This window comes from Scardinius erythrophthalmus, assembly GCF_964197995.2.
Source record: "Scardinius erythrophthalmus genome assembly, chromosome: 16".
Lineage (NCBI taxonomy): Eukaryota > Metazoa > Chordata > Actinopteri > Cypriniformes > Leuciscidae > Scardinius > Scardinius erythrophthalmus.
The window spans coordinates 23,837,451-23,856,793 of record NC_138236.1 but is presented as its reverse complement, the minus strand read 5'-3'; the positions used below and the strand labels follow the sequence as shown (position 1 = coordinate 23,856,793).

The following is a 19,343-nucleotide window of genomic DNA, read 5'->3' as shown; positions in this document are numbered from 1 at the left end:
GCATTTCTTTATACCCAAACCAAGGCAGAAACTTCTTTCACATGGAAACATTTGCTAATGCTAACAATGAGAATTTGCATATAGAGTTTACATCATAGACAGTAAAAGAAATGGACACAGCGACCCCATAGACTTCAACGGAGAAAAGTGAAGTCAATTAGAAGCACTCACTTCCTGATTATTATTTTAATTTAATACTGTGAAGCTGCTTTGATACAATCTGTATTGTGAAAAGTGCTATACAAATATACTTGACTTGACTTGGCTTTACTTCCTGATGGCTGAGCTTACTGCACAGCCTCAAACTGAACTTGACGACGTAGATGTGACATGAGCAACCTGTCTGACAGTTGTAAGTCTTCTAGTAGCTGTGCCAAGAGAAATCTGAATCATTCCCTTCTGAATCTTGCAGAGATGGAGAGCGTGAGTAGGAGCTGTCCATGAGCTAGGAGAAGGAGCAGGAGCAAAGTATTCTGATAAATTTTTTTGTCATTTTGCCTCCATGTCCCCCCAATTGCCTGCAAACTTCTCCTCCTGTCTATACGGTAATGTCTCTACTGTGCGACAGAGAGTCGCGTGGTTATGTTAGCCTATTTTTACAAAAACGGCTTCTACGGGGCCATAACGGAAGATACAAGGAAATCGAGCCTTTTATATATTGTCGTGTTTCTTTAGAAATAATTAATGGACAAATGGAGTCTTTAAACGCCCCAGATGTGAAGTTATTTGCTGTTAAAGTGACGCCAAAATGAATGGGAATCAATGGAATGCTAACAGCAGGTGATGGCTTGCTAGCCAATGGCTGCCCATGGAAGCTACGCTTTCCTGGTGCTGGCGTATCCACTTGGTTTACACCTTTTGAGGGCCAGATGCCATCTGCCTGGAGGACCCACCCTCCTCTGTAAGCAAGTTATCTTTAAACTCTTAAAAACGGTATTACCTTTTGGTTTACTTATTTGGGGATGAAACCTTTGTACCAGTCGCACTGAGACATTTCAAATGATACCAAACATGTATAATACTGTATGATAATTATTCACATTAAACCATATGAATATTTGGGTGAATTTTGGTGATCTCACCATGAGATAGAAAGAATGAAAGGAGGAAGAGGGAAAGAGATGTAGACTAGGATGATTCTGAGGTGAGACTTGCGTCTCAAATGGTAATGCTAACTTCACAAGAGTGACTTGAAATGTTAATTTCCTTTGTTTTCTCAGAGAGTTGCCCTCTCTTCCAGTTATTCCAGTTTTCCAGTCTTACAGAACTAACATCACTTCATAATGTTGATTCTTGATATTATCATTGATTTTGTTGTTGTTGTTGTTGTTGTTGTTGTTGTTGAAATCTCAACAAACTAAGGGTGCAAAAGTGATGTTGAAAAAACTGTCACTTTGTAATGTTAAATCAATTATATTACCATTGATTTGTAGTTGGAATCCTAACATTGTTTCAACAGTAACTGAGGGCGCAAAAGTGATGTTGAAAAAATATCACTTTTTCTGTCAGGACCACTATCATCAAATACGATTGACAATTAACATACAGTTTGGATTGGCGGTATGATTCGGTTCTGGGCAATAACTCCCTGCACATCCATGCAGCCTTATATTTACAGTGATAGGCATTCGAGTTCCTATAGGTAGACGTGGATCAGCTGAGAGTCAGCTGACGCGAGCTTGACTAACATGACCTGCTAGAACTGATGCTACGCTTGATGTAATGTTGAATCAAAAATATTACCATTGATTTTTGGCTGAAATATCAACATTGCTTCAACATTAACTGAGGGTCCAAAAGTGATATTGAAGCAGCATCACTTTGTAACGTTAATTCAATGCAATTAATGTTGAGCCATCAGCATTGACTTAACATTGTTTCAATGGTTGCTTGTTATCTGGGAGGGTACAATGGGGCTAAAGGCACACCTGTCATGATAGAAACACGGAAGCAAGTGCAAGTAAACTCTTTTCTCTTTATTGTATAACAAGTTGATGATAGATATAGTCCAGAGTGAAACAGGGTAGTGGCGCAGGGACTTCGATGGTCAGATGTGTGCCGTGATGAAGAGTGGTGACGTGACGTGACAAATCCAGGGTGAACATCCACGGGGACACGAACAGGAAACGAGGAGACACCGAGACTGGAACGAAGACGAGATCACACACCGGGAACCACATACAACGATCTGACAAAGGATATGAGAATTGAGTGAGTATATATAGGTGCTGAGATGAGCTGCAGCTGGTGACAGGAGTGATGAGCTTAATTGCTGAGTGATAATCAGCCGGCACGCCCACACAATCAGCACGCAACACACAACAACAGAAACACGAGACAAGAAAGAGGCATAGGATTTATGAACCGTGACAACACCGGGGTAAATGGCGCATTTTACTTTATTCTCTTTTAAACCACTAGATGGCACAAAAATTGAGCTTGGCACTTTTCGCAAAAACGCTTTTGATGATACATGTGAAAATTGGGCTGATCCGTGATGTGATCGCGGACAGCAACGCAAAGTTGATTCCGGAAAAAAATTGTTTTGTTCCAGGTAATTAAAGCGATAGTTTTAGGGCTAAAGGCACAATAATTAACATGATAATAAAGCTGGCTGACTTTTCCATTTGTTGACATGACATGGTTAGATTCAGAGAGAAAATATACTATATCAAATTGGGTGTCCACCTTAATCACCATAATAATGAAACCATCATATGTGATGCGATCTGGGAAAACCCGTCGGATGTGGCGCTGGTACGTTTTCAGTAAGGTCTAAGAATAGGTTGAATGTCATTTTTTGTCAAAATTTTTCATTCAATTATTATTCTATAACATCTTGTCTGTCATCGCTGAATATATATTGCCAAAATTCACTAGTTTAGTGCAGACAAATAGCTATTTATACTGAAAAGACTGTGTCTTTCTCTTTAAGAACACGCATTGCAGAGGTGCAAAAAAAAAAAAAAAACATAAGTAATCTGGAAGTTCTCTTTCATTCAGTCACTAGGAGTTACGTCACAGAATGAAGAAATGGAGGTCCCAATTCAATCACGCCACATCGGCTGTCTTCCAGTGCCCTGCGCAAGACTGAGCTCCCTGTCGTGAGACTAGCACGGATGAAGGGCTAGGCTTAATGCAAGAATACCAAGGTACACTGGCTAACATTTCCCAGGGGGGACATGTAACACAATGGAGGACTTAGAATACACATATGACCTGAGTACAGGATGCATATGGAAGCTCAGAAGTGTCCAGCCCGCAGGGTGGAAAGTTTCAACCTCGAGAGAGAGGGAAAACATGAGCTTTAAAGAGCCTTACCGTGGAAATACACATGTGGGGGTCATCCAGTGGGATCCATGCACATGGAACACCTAGCCAATCATGAGGGCTGAGCAACAGGGCAGCACTCTGGTGACGGCATCATCAGTGTCGGAAGAACTCAGGGTCATGGAGGAAGAACTCATCTGAGTGAAATAGCGCACGCATCCAGTCCGTGGAGAGGAATGGTGAAGCAAGCAATGACACTGAGCGGGTCCTATTACCAGCCACTGGGGGCAAGTACATGGGAGGACACTGGCTCCACTCGGAGATTATAAAATCTCGCCAACCTGTTGGGTGTCGCCCAGCCTGCAGCTCTGCAGATGTCTGTCAGCTAGGCGCCATGCGTTAGAGCCCAAGAGGAAGCCACACTCCAGGTGGAGTGTTCCTTCACACCAAGGGGGTATGGTCGGCCCTGCGTCTGGTAAGCCAAGACAATGGTGTCCATTATCCAGTGAGACAACCTTAGCTTGGAGAGAGCCTTTCCCTTTAGCTTCCCATAACAGAAAAAGAGCTGGTCTGAGGTCCAGAAACACTGCGTTCTGTCTACGTAAGCACGGAGGGCAGATGGAGTTAGCCGGCCCGAATTCCAGGCACGCTTCGTCAACCGAAAATGCCTGCAGGTCCCCTACCCTCTTGATGGAGGCCAAAGCAGGAGCTTAAGCTCCACTGACCGCAAAGGCTCGAATGGAGCTCTCAGTAGGGTTGATTTTTTTGGGGTCTTCTCGGTGAGAAGATCACCAGGTGACGAAGAGGTTCTACTTCAATGCATAGGTGTGTCTCGTGGACAAGGCTCTAGCGGAAGTGATGGTAGCCACCACCGGAGGTGGTGGGGTACTCAACCTGCTGCGTCCCGTCCAGGACCCACATGTGCTGGTTCTGTAGGTCAGGATGTGGGTGCCAGAGGGTGCCCCGTTTCTGAGAAAGGAGGTCCTTCCTCAGAGGGATTGGCCAGGGAGGGGCTGTCGCGAGGAGCACCAGTTCGGAGAACCAAGTCCGGTTGGGCCAATGAGGCACAACCAAAAGGACCTGCTCCTTGTCCTCCCTGATCTTGCACAGGAGCTGTGCGAGAAGGCTCACTGGTGGAAACTCATATTTGCGGAGGCCACACGGCCTGCTGTGCACCAGTGCATCCATGTCGAGCGTGGGCTCGGTCAGGGAATAAAACAGGCTGCAATGGGAAGAGTCGTGGGAGACAAACAGATCTACCTGTGCATCGCCAAACTGTTCCTAAATCAACTGAACCGACTGGGGATGGAGTCTCTATTTCCCCGGGAAGTGGCAGAAACCATGAGAGCTCGTCGGCTAATTCTGATGGCCAAATGTGCCGCCAGAAACTCGAGGCAATTGACATGCCAAGGCGCTGGGGTCCTGTCCAGAAGCCTGCGACAGAATGTCCATTGCACATGGCACCCCAGCCCGTGGTGGAGGCACCTGTTGATACAACATCCCTGGAAACTCGTTCTAAGGGTACTCCAACCTGTAGAAAGATGAGGTTCGTCCACGGGGTAAAGGTCTGGTGGCAGGCCAGACTAACTGGTACTCGGAGCGCGCCTGGTTGCCATGCCAACCTCGGGACTCGATCGCAAAGCCAGTGCTGAAACGGTCTCAAATAAAGCAGTCCGAGCGGCGTAGCTGCCACTGCAGGCGCCATATGCCCAAAGAGCCACTGAAATAATTTCAGTAGAACCACACTCTTGCCCTCAAACAGTGACTGCGCGCACTTGCTCGTAAGCTGCGCGCACATGGCGACCGAGTCGATTTCCATACCGAGAAAAGAGATCCTCTGCATGGGGGAGAACCGCGTACTAATATGCCCGCCTCTCGAAAGCATTTCGTAGAACGGTCTGGGTCTAGGAAGAATGGAGACATGAAAGTAGGCATTCTTTAGGTCGATCGCTGCAACCAATCCACCGGACGAACACATTCGGAAATGCGTTTCACTGTCACCATCTTGAATGGAAGCCTGTGAAGGGCTTGTGGGAGTGAATAAAACTCTAAAGCGAAAACATTCGAATGATACCTAATCTTTGATGATTACTAAAATATGTGATATGAAAAAAGGCAATAAAAAAAGAGCGCCAATCGTCCCGCTAGCAGGACGTGACAGTTTCTCAAAATTCTGATACTGAAAATCATATCGATCAGCCAACTTCAGATAACCATAACTTTAGTTACAAAAGCTATAATCGGTAAAAATGTTACTATGTGATGCGTTTTCCCAGATCGCATCACATATTCAAAAAAATATGATATTAATTATTTCATATAATAAAATATCATATACATTTGTTACTATAAAGCTTTGTTTAATTATTTTTGGATCACATTCACTGCTTTCAGAATCTTTACTCTTTAAAATAATTTTATGGCAATATTACCGTTTTAAATTAATATTTTAATGACAGTATATTATTGAACAAAATTATTTTATTTAACAAAATAAACCAAAAACAGTACAAACTTTGCTAAAGTGATTGTATTGAACAAGTATTAACTAAGACATTAAAAATAAATTCTTTAAATCACGATTTTCATAGAATGATTCAATAAAATCCAATGAAATACATGGACAATATGGACTTTGTACAACATTTTCAAAATGACCACTAATCCAAATAAAATTGAGCCAAAACAGATAAAATCATTGATTTTTTCAAACCACATGACTTTGGAGAAGGCATATTGACCTTTCAAAAATATCTGGGGTCAAATTGACCCTGAATTAAATTTGACATCTATGAAAAATATGCTCATTGTATCTTTAAACCTTTCTGAACCTTATGAAAAATCCATAACGTGGATATCTTGTGTTAGAGAGTTTTCAAAATGCCTGTACACATTTGGACCCAATCTCTTTTTTTTTCCTGATAATCTTTGATTATTTTCCTGTTTTGTTTTACTTTTTTTCTGATGAATCTCTCTCATGATATTGCAAACTTAAGTAAATATCATTTATTGGTCAAACTTGAGCCTTTTCTCTATTTTCCTATTATACGAAGGCCAAGTTTCAAAAAGTGTTGTTTACAAACACAGGACAAACATTTTTACAAGCATTTATCAATAACCATTGTTTTGGGGTTTTAGTGTTTTATGGGGTCTTTCCATAGACATAATGGTTTTTATACTGTACAAACTGTACATTATTATTTTTTTTTTTTCTAGAAACAAACTTTGTTGTATTATTTTCATGTTATCAATGTGAAGCTGCTTTGATACAATCTGTATTGTAAAGTGCAATATAAATAAAGGTGATTATTATATCCCCTAAACACAGCTTTCACAGAAAACCTCCTGCATTTTTACATAAAAAACAAAAAAATAAACAAAAATGTCCTCATGGGGACAACAGATATTTCTTAAGACAGAGACCTTCAGTCAAATTTGCTCACACAATGATAGTAAAACCTGTTATTTTTTTTATTTATTATTTTTTTTTACCTTATGGGGACAATTGAGTGTCATTCTCTGTCTAAAGAAAACTGGTGACAAGGTACACTGTGAGTGAGTTGTTAGGACAGTGTTTGGATGATGTGAGTGAATTAGAGGAACAAATCTCAGAAACTGAGGACAATGTTTTCAATGATCCTCCTGACTATGAAGGATCGTTCACTGATTAGAGTGATTCCTATGAGCATTTATTAAAATATTGTAAATATCCAGTAAATTCAGTAAAAACTAAATGTTCTTCAAGATTTACACTGTGTCTATGCCTACACTAGACACGAGCGATGCGACAAAAGATGATAGAACCCATTATAATTTGTGATGTTGGGTACTTCTCAATCCTCACTCCTCCGTCCTCCATCCTATGACCTGGAAACTCAGCCATCTTGAAGGACATCTCAGTTGTCTAATTGCACCACAAGGAGGCGAGGAACGAGGTCTGAGGAAGCTTTCAGAGGAGTTATGAGCAAGGATGTAGGCGGGTATCCTATGCAGAAGTCTTTCTTGTCGTTGGACCTGACACACATATAAATCCCCCCCACCCCCCTTCACATCTGTCACAATAATTTTAAATTATACTTTACCTTTGCAGTTTAAATAAACCACATCACATATTTAGACAGGGTATCTTGCTTTATTATCATTTATTATGAATTTGTTAAATAACCAAACTACATAACAACATAAGGGTAGATCCTTTGAGCGCTGCTGATGACGCTTTGAAGTGACGCTCAAGTGACCAAGTATTCCAATGTATAAGCTTTCCTTCGATTCCTCCGTCCTCCTCTTCTTTCCTTGCAGCCTTCACTTGCATCCTACAGGGGGTGGAGCTGAGACGTGAGGAAAGGAAGTGAGGAAAGGAAACGAGGATGCACAAATAAGAATTGAGAAGCACCCTTTGTCGCGTCCCTTCTAGCTTCAAGGGCCCTGTCCCAAATAGCACCCTAAGCACTTTTGGTCTTCCTAAGAGTCCGCACCTTCGTGACGTAATGCCGCATTTACTGTTAGGAAGAAGTCTGCTGCAGAGCCTGCATCAGTGCGGGCTCGGCAAAAGTGCGCATCGAGGGTGCATATCGACCACAAAGGGGGTGCTCGCGAGTACCCTTCTGAGGCTTAAAATGACAAATGACAAAAAATTGACCCTATGGTCTCCGAGGTTTAAAGGACACGCGCACGCGGCAGCCATTGTCCACAAGACCGAAAGTGCATATGAAGTGTGCCATTTGAGACAGAGCCTAGCTGTTGCGGCATAATATGACGCGTCAGTGGTCGCATCTGGTGTAGGCACGGTGTTAATAAATATTAATGTAATACTAAAAATACAAAAAACTCAAATAAATGTTTGAGTTTGAACTCAGATATGACTTTGTGTAATAGGCCTATGTGTTTTTAAGTAAATGAAGCAATTAAATATAGCTACAAATAAAATCTAAAAATCTAAATGTTATGTTTTGTCCTAATATTTTCTTTAAAATATTGGGTAGGTAAAGTATGAAAAAAGTCATTTAATTATATTGAATAATTATTACAAATATTTTCAATCTGAGTAATTTATCATATATTAAAACACTTGGGGTCAATTTGACCCCACACATTAAATACATAACGTGTATCCAATGAGAGCACAGACACTGGTTGTGCAATGACAGAGACAGATAATCCCCATATTAACATTCACTCAATTGCTCTTGTGAGACATTTGCATAGCAGAGCTGAGAGACCTAAATCTGCTTGGTATCCTCACACAGGACTTGGATCCTCACACACACTCACCATGGAGGTACACGTGCATCCTCTTCTCTACCTGCTGTTGTACATGAGTTTTGCTGTTCAGGGACATAACAATAAAAGGTAAGTATTAGAGTATACAAATATTACTATTGTTTATTAGCATTATTGTTATTATTATTATTATTATTATTATTATTATTAGTAGTAGTAGTAGCAGTAGTATCATTTTAACAATAATGAAACAATATATAATTACTTTAGCTGATTACACAAGTGGCTGAATGAGAATAAGAATATTATATATAAAATGTTGCATTCATTTTGCAAATACAATACAATACAATACAATACAATACAATACAATACCTCTTACAATACAACACAACACAACACAACACAACACAACATAATATTTATTTATAATAAATAAAACAACAAAAACAACACATTTAAAAACAACAAAGATTGACCAAATTTCTGCGCAAAAATAAAACTACAAGAAATGCAAAATAAAACTATGAGGAATAGAGAAATAAAACTAAAGAAATAAAAGTAAATGATCAAACCAGTGTTCAAGGAATATTGAATGCCAGAGAGAATGTCTTTAGAGCAGACTGAAATAGAGGGGGCTAATCTGATATGGAGAGGTAGACAGGCCAGTGATCACAAAGGTGCGATCACCTTATCATTTGAGTCTGTATGACATCTCTTCTCTAATGACATTTTTGGTGTGAGGGCAGGACAACCTGTTACTCACAAGAAATTGTGGCAATAGCAAACCACAACAATCCAATCAATTCCTGATGGACAAAATCAATCATCATTTTTTCTTTTTCAAGAAGCAGAGATTTACATCTGAACAGGGAAGAAAAGACTATCACAACTTCTTTTTCATGCCTACTTTAATGCAATTAAATGGCATTAAATGTGTACTGTTCTTAGTGTAGTTTATTTTTAGAGCCACTAGGTGGTGCTAGTCCATGTATGTTTTTGATGTTGTCAGAGAGAGTAACCTCTGACCTTAAGTGCAGCCATCTTGTTTTACTCAGTTGATTCTGATAGTCACACGGTTAAAGCAGCTCAATCTCTTCATCATCTTTGCAATCATTTATAGAAGCTTTGTCTGTAAGTATTAATGTGTTTGCTAGAAGCTTGTTTTTCATCTTTTGCTTGGAATTAGTACTAGTAATTTTAGGATAAAATTGATATTAAGAGAGACTATTCAGTACACTATTTCATGCATCTGGATTATTATTTGTGTATATTATGTCCAGTTATACCTTGAGCGTACTGTTACAACTATTAATGTACAGTCTTTAGAAAATTATTTTTCCCTTTTTCTGTATTTCAGTTTTACTCTGTCCCACTTGCATTTGAAGTGGTGGTGTTAATAAATCCATGCTTCAGTTCAACTTTCTTGTGGAAGGAGTTATCTGTCTGCCTAGTTGAAGAAGGGGAACTCTTTTACGAGGGCAGAATAAAATTACTTTAATGTAAGAAAGGTTGTTTGAGAAGGTCAGCTGTTTTTCCCTAGAAAGAGTTTACTCTTTCTCGTGTCTCAATCACCAGCTTGAGCAATCAGCTGGATCAGGATGTGTTGTCTCTCAAATCCTCCGATCCAGCAGATAGCATATTGCTGACACCATCCAGCCAAGAGGAAGCAGATGTGGTTGAAGAAGGCAAGGGAAGTCTCAACCTACCAGCCCCACATTCAGGGAATTGCTGGACATCATGACCTGTGCCACGGCCAGATTGGATCTGGCTTGGGGGCGTGAAAAACAGGAAGTTGTTTGTGGTAGGCTGGTCAAGCTAGGCTAGTTTCTAAACTGTGCCGCACCACAGATCTAGCTTGATGCCCCAGTCTTGCCCTCTGAACTTTTTGCCACATCTGTTGAGTGGTCGGAATGTTTAGAGAGGCAAGGAAGCAGTCGGCAGCGTTCAGAAAATACATTCTGTGCCGATCCAGATCCTTGCCTAAAGCCTCTTGGGGTTCTGGCCTGCCACTGTCCGAGGACCGGAGGCAGGGCCAGAGGGAGAATGTGGCCACTCTCACTCTCCCTTCCTCAAGGAGTAGAGAGCAGAGTAGGCAAGGTGCGAGGAAGAGACAAGATCTCAGGGAAGTGATTAATAAGAAGCGCTTCGGTAAAGACCAGAATGCTGACGAGAAATAACATCTCTACTCTTCCCTCTAGCTTCTAATATTTTTCCATTGGGTTGAGTATACTGAATAAAATGTTCCTTTCTAAACAGAGTTGGGGTCAAAGTAGGGTTCGCTCCCTTTTTGGATTGGGGTAATGCAAAAGGAAACTAAATATTATGATCATAGCAATTGGTATTCCTGCTAATTAGTTTGCTCCCCCAACCAAACTACTACAATGGGTTCTAATTATGGGTTTGCTTCCCTGAAAAGTGGGTTATTAAATGCCTGACTGGCCTATTTAACACTCATGTGAGTTAACAACGCTTAAAAGTAGAGGAACTTTGCCTAGGGGATGTCCCTCCTTGTTATTTCTCACTCTATGGTCCAGTGCTTAAAATATTTAATATATAAAAAAATACTACAACACCTCCCTGTGGCAGGCGGTTCCTGAGAGCTGTGTCAGAAAAGAAAAGGCTGTCACAGACAGGCCAGACAGGTAGAGCTCTGCCTTTTGGGCTAAAGTAGCCAGCTGGGCAGGGAGGAAGGTTCTATTAAGGCTGTGACTTCCCCTGCTATAGAGGCACAGAAGCTAAGGGATCTTCTATTTTTGTGGTAGATAATGGCTTAGGGCTGCGTTTCCCAGCCCTGTTCCTGGAGGCACAACAGCACCACACGTTTTCCAACTCTTCCTAATTAGATCTGAACAGAGGAGTGGTTTGTTTCTGTCGACCTGAAGGACGCCTACTGTATTTCCACATCCGGGTCATTCCAAGGCAAGTTTCCTCAGATTCGCCTTTGGGGAAAGGTGTCCCAATATCGGGTCCGTCCATTTGGTCTGGCTTTTGCTCTGCAGATGTTCTCCAAGTGCACGGTTGCAGCTCTGGCCCCTTTGAGGCTCCAGGGCATCCGTGTACTAAATTACCAAGACAACTGGCTCATTCTGGGTTAGAGAGTTAGACTGTCGTCACAGGGACGTCCTTCTCCACCATCCCCAGTCTCTTGGTCTCACACTGAATGCTTAGAAGAGCATCTTAACACCTTCTCAGCAGACCATTTTCTGGGGTGTCTAGCTCGATTCTCTATTGATGAATGCCCACTTGGCCCCTGCTCGAGTTTCCAGTCTCTGTGCATGCATGGCCCGTTTCAGGCTCAGCCATCACGTCTCAGTTGGCACATGTCGCAAACTTCTGGGGCTCAAGGCAACCACCTCTCCTGTGCTGCCTTTGGGTCTGCTTTATATGAAGCCATTCCTGTGTTGGATGAAACTCAGGGGCATTCGCCCTTCTTGTCCAGCTTTCCATCAGCTGAGAGTATCGCACAGTTGCCCTCATGCTCTCTGGAGGTGGAAAAACCCTCTCTTTTTTCTTCAAGGGGTCAAGATGGGCGTGGTCTGCCACTGTCAGGTTATCATAACGGACACCTCCTTGACTCGTTGGGATGTGGTCTTCAAGGGTCATCGTGTTTGGACAAGCGAGTATCTGTGGCACAAATGGCACAAAAACTGCCTAGAGGTGGGAGCCGTCTCTTTTAGGGGTGCGCCGATCCGATATTCGGTATCAGTATTAGTCCGATACTGGCCAAAATCACTGGATCGGATATTGCATGAATCGCGGGAGTATAACCCGATCCGATACGATCACGTCCCTTAGTCCTAAATTGTCATACAAATGCTTAACAACACCTGAGAGATATGCCGTAAAGAGAGATGAGCAACACGCATCACGCAGGGTTGCCAGATTTTCACATACAAATCCCGCCCGCGTTTCGGGGTGGGAGAGACCGCGACTTCATCTGGCTGGAGTTTCACGGTACTTTCTCCCGGATGCCTGTTAGATCACAACACTGGAGTAGAGTAGAGCACTACTGTTCAGAAATTAAAACTGTTAAAAGGCTCAAACTAATTGCATAATATAACACTACGCATCAATATCTCTTCCCTTTGTGCTTTGAACTTTTCAATGCGAAGTGCTGTCGCTGTGCACTGTGACTCCATGTCGCTTCAAGCGCATCATTCTGCGCAAGAAATGCGCATAAGCGTTTCGTGCCGCTTGGAGCCTTTCATATTACAATACTTTTGAGCAACGAAAGTTTATTGATAGCTTTAGTTGTTCTGTCCTATCTATCATGTGTTGCTGCTTCATTAAAAAGCTGCGCTTAAAATTTTAAAAGAAATGTTTTTTAATTATATAGTAGCCTATATATTTTGTCCGTTTTTTGTTTTACAAGTTAGGAAAATAATGTTTAAGTCAAGCTTAAAAGCCTTTCTCAAAAGAATAATCACAGTCTCTTCCCCACAGTCAAGCATACAGATACAGTTTATTAGATAATTCAGCACTTTTTTGAATTATTATTATTTTAGTATCGGATTGGTACTCGGTATCGGCCAATACTGAATCCCAGGTATCGGAATCGGTATCGGAGGCAAAAAAGGCGGATCGTGCCACCTCTAGTCTCTTTGGCTCTGGATCACTTCCTTTCGGCCCTGACGGAATGTCATGTTAATGTCAGGACAGACAATATGATAGTGGTGCCCCACATAAATCGCCAGGGAGGTTTGCGGTCACTCACCCTGAACAGGCATGCGTGCTGCCTCCTGCTCCAACAGGCTCAAGACAGGTTCCATTCGCTGAGTAAGGAATTCCATGTTGTTAACTGCTTACTAATTCATGGAATTAGAGATCAAGTGGATTTCTATTCATGACCTCGGTTGGCATCGTTTATGGATCCTGTTGGATTTGTCGCCTGAACAGGGACATAAAAAACTAACTTCATTTTCATAGAACTGTGTGTGAATCTCAGACAAGACAAGTATGGCAAGCCATGATGCTCTGGAGGGGGATGAGTCCATGCCTGTTTTGGATTCTTTCATGACCCACAGATAACCACTACGAGAGCTGATTAAAAGCCACGGGCCGGGTCTGGTCGGGTTGTAATTTTTAGGACCGTTGAGAACTCTACTCCATGTCTGTAGTTTTTTAACACTTTTCACTTGTGTTTGTAGTTCTAACCGAATCCCAGTCCAACGCGAAATGGGTTATGGGCAATGTTAGCTGCTAGAGTGCGCATTGATCTGCACTTCGGATTCTGACCAGAAATAGTAGACCATCCGTGTATCTTTGGAACACTCATTTCAACATACTACGATTTGGGGTGTACTAATTCTATTTTCGAATACTATTTAGGGCGGAGAGTATGCGAATTGGGACACACCGCATGTTGGATGTTTCCCCCAATGATTTTAAATTTACATATACAAGATGAAATAAAGAAACTTAATCGGAAAGGAAATTGGGCAGAAATTGTAGATGAAAGATTGAGAACAATGCATGTGTTTTTTTTGTTGTGATTTTTACTGATGGATCTAAGAAGAAATGCTGGAAATACTGGTTATTTCAGATTTGAAGATAAATATTAGGGAAAGAACATCTGATCATTTAACTGTATACAGTTGAGATGTTAGCTGTTTTATAGGCATTAATGTGTAGAACATAATAAGCTTAAAATGGCAGTAATATGCTCAGATAGTTTATCAGCTTTGGTGTCTTTACAGTCTTTATCATAACAGACCTGATTTTGTTTATGAAATATATGAAACTCTGTACAGATTTAATCATATGGAAATGAGAGTTAGATTTATGTAGATTCCAGCCCATAGGGGAATTGAGGGGAATGATACAGCAGATGTTTTAGCAAAGTAAGCTTTAAAATAAGACAGAATAATGGAAGTATCGTATAGTAAAGCAGAAATTTAAACAATAATTGTCACGATACACACACAGGAAAAAGGTCGATCCAATCGCAATATTTATTGGGTAATCCGTAATTCGTAAATCCAGTCCAGGCAAGGGTCAAAACCATACAGGCAATCCAAAACAAGAACAAAACAAGAAACAAACGAGAAACAAGCTAGAAACAGACCTCAGGAAGTGTTGTGACATTAAACAAGGACTCCGAGACAAACACTGAAACAACCAGGGTATATATACACAGATACTAATGAGGTGACGGGAAACAGCAGTGTGCAATGATACAATGAGTGACAGAACAGGATGATGGGAAATGTAGTAAGAGTGAATGTCACCGTGGGGAAAGAGGACCTCTAGTGGTGACCCAGGGAAACACAAACCAGACACTGTGACATAAACCCCCCCTCTATGGAGCGGCTACCAGATGCTCCAAGACACAATACACAACAAAACAAGAGTCCAGGAGGTGGGAAGCAGACAGTCAGAACGGAGACTTTCCCTCGGACGGCCAGGGCGGAGACTTCCCTTCAGGCGGCCAGGGCGGAGACTTCCCTTCGTGCGGCCAGGGCGGAGACCTCCCCTCGGGCGGCCAGGGTAGAGCAGGTCGTGCAGGCGGCCAGGGCTGAGACGACAGTCCATCGGGTGGCCAGGGCGGAGACCTCCCCTCGGGCGGCCAAGTTAGAGCAGGTTGTGCAGGTGGCCAGGGTTGAGACGACCCCTCGGGTGGCCATGGCGGAGACTCTCCCTCGGGCGGCCACGGTGGAGCAGGTCGTGCGGGCGGCCATGGCAGATACGACCCCTCGGGCGGCCGTGGCGGAGACTCAGGAACAGACCCTGGCTCAGGAACAGATACAGACCCCGGCTCAGGAACAGACCCAGACACCGATTTAGGAACAGACACAGACACCGTCTCAGGAACAGACACAGACACCGGCTCAGGAACAGACACAGAAACCGGCTTAGGAACAGACACAGACACCGACTCAGGACAGGAAAAGACACCGGCTCAGGAACAGACACAGACACCGACTCAGGAACAGACACAGACACCGTCTCAGGAACAGACACAGACACCGGCTCAGGAACAGACACAGAAACCGGCTTAGGAACAGACACAGACACCGACTCAGGACAGGAAAAGACACCGGCTCAGGAACAGACACAGACACCGTCTCAGGAACAGACACCGGCTCAGGAACAGACACAGAAACCGGCTTAGGAACAGACACAGACACCGACTCAGGACAGGAAAAGACACCGGCTCAGGAACAGACACAGACACCGACTCAGGAACAGGAAAAGACACCGGCTCAGGAACAGACACCGGTTTGGAGGTGTCCCTCTTGACCGGAGACACTGGCTCGGCGGCTGCCATCTTGTCTGGAGACACAGGCTCGGTGGCTGTCATCTTGTCCGGAGACACAGGTTCGGCGGCTGCCATCTTGTCATAGATATAAACACTAGATGTCGCCTTGGGGTTCTAAACATGCGTCAAAACCGCCGCCATCTTTGAACAGGGGTCTTGCCATAGGAAGTAGCTAGGTAACGCTGCTATCTCCGCCTGTACTTCAATTTTATGGATGATACCGGACTTCTGTGCTGCGTATGGATGTTCACACGAACGAAATCTAAACCAGACAGCATGGGATTACATTTACTCTGTGGATGGTAGTAGTCAAGTTGTTTTTTTATAAGTTCAGTGTACATTTCTCTGCTTGGAGGAAGAAAATGAACTGTGATTCTCGCACAGCTAATGAACTGTGAATATTCTTTAGATATTATTTGAAATAACTATTGTGTTTAAAATGTACAATATGCAGGAGTTGATCCTCAATACCCACTTTTGGCTGTGTTGTGCTGTGTTGTTCCTAACTTTTGATTTTTTACCGATTGTACTCAAACCTTTTAATGAAAAAAAAAAAAAAAAACTGTAAGTACAGTCCTAATAGTATGCTGGTCCTCTCCCTGTCAATCTTCAAACAGTACATCCATGATTATTATACATAGAATTCCGCAAATCTTATGTATGTGTGCGTTTTGCACAAGGACAGTGGGCTCAAGGGCTTGTTTCTTTTCCTTGCAAACTGGGGATGGAGGTGTGGAAGGACACTGAAATTTGTGAAAATGTCAACTGTTTAAAGCCTTTCTTTAAAGTGAATTTCGTTTTGTATAAATTGTATCTTAATTTTAATAAATTTTATTCATCAACAAATTGCTTGTTGATATAATCATGGAGGCGTCCGCGCGGTCACTTACTTAGGCTATTGCACGTTAACTGGAGCGCATCTCATCCTAACTTAACGAAACTCAGCCTATGCCTCACACAGACATGAGAAATACATCAAATACACAAAGCTTAAATAGTCTTTAAACGAAATAATTTAAAACGAAAGATAAAAGCTAGGCTGCTCTCTGATTATGTAATCCATTATGTGCATTTCTCTCTATAGGCGCGTTCACTACGGAGATGGTGATCGTCAACTTCATCTCTGCAGCCGAGTCGACACTGTCAGAAGTTTATTAATAAAAATCAATGCACGCGTCACCGGATTTACAAATGCACTTCTTGCTTGTTGCACGCACACATATTATGTCGAAATAACGAGATATTATGTTGAAATAACATTATTCTTAATAAAACATCTTTTAGAATATTTGATTGAATGCTGAATGTTGCGCTTGTTCAATTTAATAAAATTAAAAATTTAATTGTGATCATTAAAATAATTGAATATTAAATATCTAGTGGCCAAGTTTTGCTCATTTATATATGTATTATATAGCAATAGTTTATTCTAAGTTTACTCAAGTGGAAGAATGTGACTAATAAACGTAGGCCTATAGCACTATGCATTATATTTTGAAAAAGAAGTAATTATCTTAATATCAAAACCTTTAATTTCCTCTGGACTCAATGATAAATACATGACTGACCGTTGGAACGAACCATAAAAACTAGAAAATCGCATTCATGACGATTTATGGTGATTTTATTTCCGTTAGACCTTTGCCTACATTGACGCTGATGCATTAAAGAGGAGGGGCTCCCCTGTTCCAAGATGGCGGTTCTGTTGACGCATTCGTTCCAATGAACTGCCGTATACAAGGCGACATCTAGTGTTTATATCTATGCCATCTTGTCTGGAGACACTGGCTTGGCCATCTTGTCCGGAGACACAGGTTCGGCGGCTGCCATCTTGTCCAGAGACACAGGCTCGGTGGCTGCCATCTTGTCCGGAGACACAGGCTCGGTGGCTGCCATCTTGTCCGGAGACACAGGCACGGCGGCTGCCATCTTGTCCGGAGACACAGGCTCGGCCATCTTGTCCGGAGACACAGGCTTGGCGGCTGCCATCTTGTCCGGAGAAACAGGCTCGGTGGCTGCCATATTGTCCGGAGACACTAGCTCGGCCATCTTGTCCGGAGACACAGGCTCGGCGGCTGCTATCTTGTCCGGGGATCCTGGATCGGCAGACGTGACGTGAACAGTCTCTGGATTGGCAGACGTGTGCTTCCTCCTTCTCCGTTTACGATGGCAAGATGGTGGTATCGATCCCACTGCCTCTGGAGGCGCTATCATCTCTGGCAAAGGCATGGCGGCCATCTTGTCACGAGACACAGGCGCAGGGTCAGCCATCCCGTCAGGAGACACAGGCATGACTGGTGTATCCCACTGGCTCCGATGGTGAAGGTAGCTGGTAAACTCCCAAAAGTCCAGGATTTCCAGCCCTTTTATCTCCCACCCAGGCAATGGGTCATCCAGACAGACATTGAAGAGTTCCTTCAATGCTGCGTTGTTGTAGTCCAACCCTCTAGAGAGGGTCCAAAACATCTGAGCCAGACAACCTACCGTCTGGCCCTGTTGGCGTAGATCCATCAAATTTTTGACCCGTCCCCTCCTCTCCTTCTCCGTCTTAGGTAGAAAGGATACGAAACCCCATAATGCTGGATCTATCATGTGACAGAGTCCTTCTGTCATGATACACTCACAGGGAAAAGGTAGATCCAATCGCAATATTTATTGGGTAATCCGTAGTTCGTAAATCCAGTCCAGGCAAGGGTCAAAACCATACAGGCAATCCAAAACAAGAACAAAACAAGAAACAAGCTAGAAACAGACCTCAGGAAGTGTTGTGACATTAAACAAGGACTCCGTGACAAACACTGAAACAACCAGGGTATACACAGATACTAGTGACAGGAAACAGCAGTGTGCAATGATACAATGAGTGACAGAACAGGATGATGGGAAATGTAGTAAGAGTGAATGACACCGTGGGGAAAGAGGACCTCTAGTGGTGACCCAGGGAAACACAAACCAGACACTGTGACAATAATATGTATTAAAGGGGGGGTGAATTGCTGTTTCATGCATACTGAGTTTTTTACACTGTTAAAGAGTTGGATTCCCATGCTAAACATGGACAAAGTTTCAAAAGTTAAGTTGAACGTTGGTTTGTCACAAGTTTCGGAAAGTTTTTTTCGAGTATGGCTCTGTCTTACGTAAGATAGGGCGGAATTTCCTTATATGGGTCCTAAGGGCACTTCTCCGCGGGAGAACTTCTCCACTCGTCGACCAGAGAGAGAAGAGAGCGAAAGCAGTACGTTACCTCAAAGCGCTATGCTCGGCTTTTAGGGAAGTCAATGCCACCAAAGAAGTGGGTTTTTGGTTGCCAGGGCAAGACAACCCTGCACAGATTCCCAAAAAAAACAGCGTTAAGGGAACAGTGGATGGAGTTTGTTTTTTCGAAGCATCAACAGAGGTTGTGCAAGGCTCTTTGTTCCCTGCATTTCGACGATGATTGTTTCATAAACAAAGCCCAGATCGACGGATTTGCAGATCGTCTAATGCTTAAGGATCGAGCAGTCACAATGATAAAGGTTCGCTGTCGCATGCAGTGAGTAAACTACTTCAAATGTCTCTCTGTGTTGTTGTTAGCTCGGTTAGCACAGCTAAT

The 19,343-nt window shown here is 42.8% G+C and overlaps 1 protein-coding gene across 1 annotated transcript in view; it reads left to right on the top strand.

The window, feature by feature from the left end:
• Window positions 1-4,329: 4,329 nt before the first annotated feature.
• LOC308704513 (uncharacterized protein) overlaps window positions 4,330-19,343 on the top strand; it is a gene marked incomplete at its 5' end in the record, with an annotated part of 108,097 nt that continues 93,083 nt past the window's right edge. The window contains 2 exons of the mRNA XM_081388884.1: window positions 4,330-4,664; window positions 8,479-8,619. Of these exons, the coding sequence (XP_081245010.1) occupies window positions 4,330-4,664; window positions 8,479-8,619 (476 nt within the window). The remainder of the gene's footprint in view (window positions 4,665-8,478; window positions 8,620-19,343) is intronic.